General features: G+C 37.0%; 1 protein-coding gene across 2 annotated transcripts in view; it reads left to right on the top strand.

Annotated features, from left to right (window-relative positions):
* Positions 1–307: 307 nt before the first annotated feature.
* The window catches only part of LOC111871036 (huntingtin), an 18,913-nt gene continuing 10,920 nt past the window's right edge, over positions 308–8,300 (top strand). For both annotated transcript variants that reach the window (XM_023863766.2, XM_023863765.2), the window contains exons 1-2: positions 308–873; positions 3,342–3,755. In XM_023863766.2, coding sequence (XP_023719534.1) covers positions 711–873; positions 3,342–3,755 — 577 coding nt within the window. In that variant the 5' untranslated portion in view covers positions 308–710. The remainder of the gene's footprint in view (positions 874–3,341; positions 3,756–8,300) is intronic.

Raw genomic sequence — 8,300 nt, forward strand, 5'->3', positions numbered from 1 at the left:
GGCACCGTTGGGTTATACGAATGCTTCAAGGCCTTCCTTCTACTAAACAACCCGCTTCCATTGCCGAGATACAAGGCGCTCATATTATAAGGTAAGGTTATAAAAACCATCTTTTAAGATCATTTTAGTGAAAGTTTCATCCTTCAAGGCGTACCATTCACTGCTCAAATACTAAACAACCTGCTTCCATTGCCGAGATACAGGGCGCTCATATTATAAGGTAAGGTTATAAAACCACCTTTTAAGATCATTTTAGTGAAAGTTTCATGTTCCTATCTCATATAATTTAAGAACAATGATGAATAAATCATTTTCGAGCAAAATTTAAATGGACGGCTGAATATATTACCGCCGGAGAGACGGCCGCGGAATTTAAATGAACGCGCGAAAGGGTTAATTATAAAGAAGTAATGACAAGAGAGTGCGCACTTTTGTTTGCTCTCACAGGTGCTTGTTGTTTCCAGAATAACTTCATTCAATTTGTTCTAACACTGATATGTTGTCTTCTGTTACAGGTCAGATGAGTGTAGCACAGCCCTTTACATGGGGGGATGAAATTTCTTTACTGGATCCTGATCCAGAGCTACCCGACCTGAAATTGCCATCAATAGAGAAATGGATAGGCGAGACCAGTGCTGAAAAATTGACAGCAGCAAGCTCACTGGAGAAGCCAGTGTTTGAAGAGACAGAAATTGATAAATCAAATTTATATGGGAATGAGACTCAAGAGTCCAGCATTGGATGCTATGGAAGTTGTTAATGACAATTATGATGATGATGATGATGATGGTGATGAAGACAATGATGATGGCAGTAGTGTTGTGGAGGAGAACCAATCTGATTATTCCAGTATCAGGAGTGGGAAGATTCAAGGTAAGAGTCTACAGAAAATAGGGAAGACTGCCACAAGCAGGGACGTGATCAAAGTAGGGCAGGAGCATAACCCTTGTAGGAAGTTAATGCTTCATAAATCAGAGGGCATTTTGTTAGTAGGCAGACCTGTTGTCAGGTGGCTTGATTCAGTTGAAGAAGCTTTGGAGGCAGTGGGCATTAGAAATTTGAGATGAAAGACACAGGATCACAGCTAGTGGAAAGCAGTCATAAAAGAATCCAAGGTTTATCCATGGACTGTAGCACCTGTGGAAGAAGTCATAAGCAAGACAAAAAAAGTCATTGACCTGCTCACCTGGAATAAATTAATATTGTGAGATGGAAGCCAGGCATTCATTGTAGTTGTTTATGGTAACTGACTTTCAGTTTTTCTAACTTCCAGAAATTAATATTTTTATGTTCAAAGCACCTTTCTGACTACCTTCTCAGCTTCAAAGTGGCCAGATTAAATGTGACTTAATTGTGCGTATCAAACACGTTACATAACTTGTAAAGAATTAAGTTAACATATTTTATTGTTGTTTGTGTTTTTATATGGAGAAAGAATGTCAGGCATCTGCAAGTAGCAACATAAAATATATAATTTTCCCATCAGAAGTTTTGAGCTCATAATAAACTACATAACAAATTTGAAAAAAGAAATATAAATCCATGTTAAACAAAAAGCTCAGCACCCAAGCACAAAGTGACACACCTGATGGTGATCCAGTAAGGGTTGAAACATGTCATGTTAACATTTTAATGTAAACAACCTATGTTAGTATTTTTATGTGATTTGTCATGTCGAGGGATATAAATATACTAATTTTGAATGACATACAACAGGACGCAACACATAAAAATTAATTTGTGAATTTTGAAACCAAAGAGCAATCGCGGTGGGTGCACATACATTCACCAAACAATCTAAAAAAGTTTAAACAAATGTCTGCCACGAAGCTGATGGCAGCTGTTTTCTGGGACAGGAAAAGAGTGCTGATGATGGAAGTCATGCAACAAGGGACCACAGTAACATCAGAAGTGTATTGCAAAATGCTAAAGAAACTGCATAGGGATGGCTATTCAGAAAAAAAAGGTGCAGAATGCTGACATACAGTGTGGTGCTTGCCCATGACAGTGCATGTCTGCATACAGCTGCTCACACTTGAGCACTGCTGGAGCATTTCAGCTGGGAGTTGATTATCATCCTAACAGCACTGATCTCACTCTGAGCAACTACCACCTATTTATCTACCTGAAAAATTGGTTGGAATCAGCACTTCAACAATAATGAGGATTTGATGGAAGATGTCAAAATGTGGCTTAGCTCGCAGGCGGCAGACTTCTTTGACACAGGCATACAAGAACTTATTCCCTGATATGGGAAGTTGCCTCAATTCCAGCAGTGACTGCATTGACAAGTAGCTTAAGTATGTACATATTTTCTTATGCATAATAACTTTTTTTTAATGGCTGACTGGAAGTTACTTTCCACATAGCCCTCATATGTTCTGTGGACCTAAAACCTTGAATTTGTAAAAAGTCAAAGCATGGTTAAGTCAGTACATTTCAAAACTGGAACTTAGAAACATGTAAAGTACAAATACAGTTGGTACAAAACAATACACTTAAGACAGAATTTAGAAACAGCCCTGGGTACAATATGTTTAAGGATGAAACTTTGTATTATGGTCTCACTATTCTGTATACAGCAAGGTTGTGATTAATGCAATATTTCATTTAGTATGAATTGTACAATGATACCAGGTCTTGTTTAATGTGAACCAGAATTCAGATAATGTGAGGCTAGCACATGCGCAGTTGATATTACCGTTAGGGTTTTAGATGCTGCAGGTGGTAGTGATTTTGAAAAAGAAACTGTTATAGAAGAAATAAGAAATATCGGAAGAGAACTTGGATTTGATGGCCTATGAAATGACGATGTTCAGGAACTGTTCAGTTCGCACTTGGAAAAATTGACTGATGAACTTTTACATTTAGATCAACACAGAGCGTTCGAAGAAGCAAACAAAGATGTCAAAGAATGAGATAATGTGCAATTGAAGGAATTTACTCTCAAGGAATTTTAAGATTTCTTTAGAGCTGTAGAAGTCATGAAGCAAAGAATTACAGCTGCTGGCCCTAACCTCAATTGAAGCATGCGAATTCATTGAGATGTGGATAAAGTGCTCTGTGTCTAACAGCATATGTATGAAGATTTAAAGAAAGAGAAAACAGTTCAGTCCATGTTGCTAAAACATTTTGAAAGGCAATAATGATGTTTTCATGATTTTAAGCTTACCTTTAGGAAAAATATTTAGAATTTCTTTGTTTTTATTTTGCTCTCTGTAACTACTGTATGACTTGTTAATAATAAATTAAAAATATAAGTATATTATTTTTATCCTTTATTATATCATTAATAAACATGTAAAAACTTACATTTACATTTTATTTTGTTGTCGTTTCAGATAATGAAGATATAGGCCCACAGAGTCCCACAAGAGGTACAACTCCGAAACATCCATTAGTGGCCGCCATAACACCTCAACTTTCATCTCAGAGCGATGATGTCAGAGATGAAGAAGGAAGTCTCATTATGTCATCTCCATCACCAGTAGCTTCCCAGGGTTGTTCTGTGCCTTTTCAAGTGTGTGATGTTGGATCATTCACAGATGCTGCTGTTCCTCTTGTGTACTGTTCTAGACATCTGGCTGCTTCTTTCCTACTGACAGGATGTGCTGGCTTCACAATCACTGACAGTAATGTCAGGGTCAGTGTGAAGGCACTTGCTCTCAGCTGCATAGCCAACATTCTCCGTCTTTCCCCCAGTATTATATTTCTCAGCGTAGACAAGAATAAGGAACCCACTGGAATACAAGATGGTAATAAAATACATACTTCAGTCCATTAAAGTTGGTGGGCTTAACACATTGAAGACTGGTAATTTGGTTGCCCAGTGCATCTGTTGTTTCTAGCCACTTTCTAAGATGAAACAGTATTTTTCAAAAGCATTCATGACTATTTGACTAATCCTCATACTTAGATGATTTGAAGACTGGAGTATATAGGAATGTTCAGCAAGCATTCATTGCTATTTATATTTACAGTACTCGTATTGATGTCAGTGTGTCATCACTCTTACTAAAATATAATCTTTATCTGACACTGTGTTCGCACAGACAGACGATCTGTTATTACATCTGCCATAGATGATCTTTCATTACTAACCAAAACATTTATACTATTATTATAGGCATATCACTGTAGTCATGAAAGATAGATCCTGGGGTAATTGCATGTAGGAGATAATTCATGAAGAAGGTTACCATCTCAATAAATATATGTATGTACCACTAATTCAGTAGCATGATGCTGGGAACCAGATCTTAGCTTGGGATTATTGACTAGTAATAGAACTGAAAGAAAGTGGGTGTCCTTGGAACTGTGCCTGCTAAAATGTTCTGCTGAAAAGTATATTCATTGCTGAATTTGTGTATTTATGAATATGTACGCATTTTACTTTTCTCTTCAGCCACTGTTCTCATGTTACCTGATCCAAGCAGGTGTGTCACCATGACTCCATTGTAGTATGTTATTGTCGATGCTTCCCAGCATCCATTTACAATTTTGTCTCACAGTTCCTCAACAGTTTGTAGCTCCTTTGTGCAAAGATGAGAGAAAATTTTCAATGTGAAATTTGTAGCTTACACTTTCTGCTTTCCTTGTGAGACTTTTTATTATTTCATATTTAGCTACCATCAGGACTCTTGCATTTTGTCTGTCCTTTACCACTTATACAGTCATGTTGTTAGCATAGCTGTTCCTGTCCCAAGTCTATCCCCCATCACTCCCTCTCCTCAAATACAAACATATGAGAAAACATTTCTTTCGCTTAACTTTTTGACTCGTATAATGAGAGTAGCAGATATTTTTGTCTTAATGCTATCTCATTCAGGTGATACTATCACAGAGTTAACAGGTCACAGCAGGAATGCACAGTGGACGTATGTATAAAGCAGTAGAGAAAATTAATTAGTGTCATAGCTGCTTTATGCTGGTTCCAAATAAAAGGGTAAAGCCACACTATATTCTTACATGCAGGCAACTGGATTTGCAAGTGTGCCATCATAATGGTGCAATGCATAACCCAGAAATGTTAATGAATTATTCATTTCTCTGCCCACAACTTTTGCACTGTTAATTAACATTATTCACATTTTGTGCCCTTGGTGGAGGGGGATGATAGTGGTTGCACAGAAAATACAAAATAAGATACTGTATTAATGTCAAAACTATACTACGGACCTCCAAGCAGTTTATTACATGTATACAAGTCTAGAATATACCATTATATCCACGGGAATATAACAAAATTGCAACAACTGACTTGATGATATGGAATATCACATGAAGAGTTTTTAACCTTATTTTACGCCATACCTTTCGTTTTTATAATAAGTTTATAGTTCATTCTGTTTTTATACAATGTATTAATTATCAAGTATCCAGCTTTACTATCAGAGTTGCAGTTCAGTAGTGTGTGTATGGTAATCATGTGTTTGCTTGATGATGGCTTTATGAGCTGAAACATGTAGCTAAGCTAATTTTAGCCTTGACCATTGTATTGCTGTGTTGCGATGGACTCTAATAAAGAATTGTATATAAATAACACAACAGGATGCACGAAATGAAAATTGTACTATAACCCTCAAGACAGAAAATGTTGAAATTAAGAATGTATGGCATGTAGGACAGATCAATTATGAAACAGAGTATCTTCTGCTGACAATAATTCAAACAAAAATATAAGCATAATGCATATTATTATGTAGTATTTTGCTGGTAGGCTAAAGGCAGAGACTTGGGCAGGATGCAGTAATGCACTTGTAATGATTTTTAAGGACTGCCGTAACTTGAATGTTTAAACAGTTTACATGTAGAGAACTTTACCTCCCCTTCTCCCCTGCTTTTTTCATGCTTTCTGCTGAACACACACTGTCTTGTCATTTAAGATTCCTTTTCTGTGGGAGGGACCCTTCAAGTAAAATACTGTTCTTTAATCTCTTCATTGCTGTCTTCAGGGAGGCACACAGTAGCGTAGTGGTTGAGGAGCTATGCTACAAGCTGGAAGGTCGTGGGTTCAAGTCCAGATGAGGTCATTGGATTTTTTTCAGTTGACCTAATCCTTCCAGCCGCACTAGGCCCTGGGGTCAACTCAGCCTCTAACAGAAATGAGTACCAGGAATTAATTAAATAATTTTCCTGGATAGTAAAGCATGGTTGTCGCGTAAAGTTGACAACCTTACCGCCATCTTTGAGCCGATTGTCTAGAAGATGTGGGACCCTCAACGTCTCACAACCCAATGGACCTTCACGGCCTGGTACAGGGATAGCTTTACTTACTTTACATTGCTGTCTTCATCTTGTCCACCTGTCGCTTCACACTGCATGGAATATGTTACCAGAAACCCTTCAATCAAGTCTAGTCTGAATTTCAAATGGTCATCTTTCTGACCAAAATTTTTGCTACAGATGAGGGAATTGGGAGCTGTGGAGTTGAGTTGCCTTTCTGAACAATTTCATGTACCACTTCATCTTCTTTCCCTCCACTTCAAGCCATCCAGACGTATGAGTGAAAGACTGCGCTTATGACTGCAGCATAGCCATACTTACTACTGGACCCTATGGCTATGTATTGAAATTCCTACTCATATGACACCAGAATACTGTGAATCCCCGACATGTCTACAATATATTCACAAGGATGATGAACAGAGAAGCTATTTGCAGAATTACAGACAGCAAGCAGCGTTAAAAAGACCACACAAATCGCATTGTGAACCAGCTCCTGACAGAACACTGAACACTGCAGCTACCAAAAAAGTCAAATGAAATCAAGGAAGATGAATCAGTTTTTATGTCGATCTGTGTATTAGCTACAAATAGCTAACAGAATCACTTCAGTTGGCTGTCTAGAGCACACTTGTTCAGATTCCATAAAAATTATTTCCATGAAAGTTGGTGGTTTTTAGTGCATGACAGTGACAAAGGAGATAATTTGTTTTGCACATATTGGAAGACCATTTCTTTACCTACAAAAAGAAACACCAGATTGACTATGGTAGTTCTAAAACTCATCGTAATACACAGTAACAAATTTAATGCTCCATGGCTTATGCTAACCGTCTTACAGTGTATACACTTTTTCACCTTATTCTTCACTTCCACACTACATGTTTCAGCACTAATATGCCATCCTCAGGTGTCTTTATGCACGTTAAACTATTGTACTGCATGCCATGATGTCTTCATTCTAAAATGACTAAAATCTGTATTCGTCATATATGCCGATGAATTCTAAATAATAAAACTTTTCAGGATTCATCCTACGTCGCACTCAAACACGCGAATTACGCCAATCCTCTTTTATGTGAGCATTCTTCCTACATACATTTGTGTATATTTAACGTGCATAAAGACACCTGAGGATGGCACATTAGTGCTGAAACATGTAGTGTGGAAGTGAAGAATAAGGTGAAAAAGTGTATACACTGTAAGACGGTTAGCATAAACCATGGACATGAATCAGTGTAACAGGACGCTAAAATATGACAAATTTAATGCTGAATGCTGCAAGTAAACTTGTCATTTCAAGGCATGCAATATGGGAAGAACACAAAACATACTCAATACCGTTTATTAAAAAGTTATTTTTTTTATTGCTAGTGGGGTGGGACTAAGTCCCTTGTACTGTGGCCACTTCTGGCCTATTGTACCAGCCCCAGATGATAGGTGAGGGTGATTGTGGAGCAATTGTTGGAATGAAGATTGGCAGGGGAAACCAAAGTACTTGGAGAAAACCACCTATTAAAAGGTTAAGAAGACAATATCATTACTCAAACTCCAACATGTTCTGAGATTTGAATAAAGTGAGGGGAAGTTTATAGAGTGCACTACTTCATATGTACCTGAGTACTTCTAGAGGACTTTGTACTGGTAATTACATTCTTCAGCAAATTGGAAAATAGTACAAGCCAGGTGTGTTATATAATTTTGTCAGGTTAACTGTAATCTCTTACAGTGTTACACTTTAATTCTATTAATATGCAGTATAGTATATGTGTGATTTCAAACATGTGGCAGCGAATTAAGATTGCAAGAAACTTAAATGGTCAACATCTTTCGACTGCTAAGGTTTAACAGATACTGATGATATTTTTGTTCAGATTCATATTCATATTTTTTGTTTTTGGCAATCCATATATATATATATAATTGTGATTATATACCCATGTAATTAGTCATCTCTGTATTTTGTAATTTGTAAATAAAATCCATTTTGTCAAAATATATTTTAGTCTTCTCCATGTCACTAATTATTCCTTAAAGAATAAATCAATAGAATTTTAATTTCAACTTTCAACTTC

Source organism: Cryptotermes secundus, unplaced genomic scaffold, assembly GCF_002891405.2.
Source record: "Cryptotermes secundus unplaced genomic scaffold, Csec_1.0 scaffold5261, whole genome shotgun sequence".
Taxonomy (NCBI): Eukaryota; Metazoa; Arthropoda; class Insecta; order Blattodea; family Kalotermitidae; genus Cryptotermes; species Cryptotermes secundus.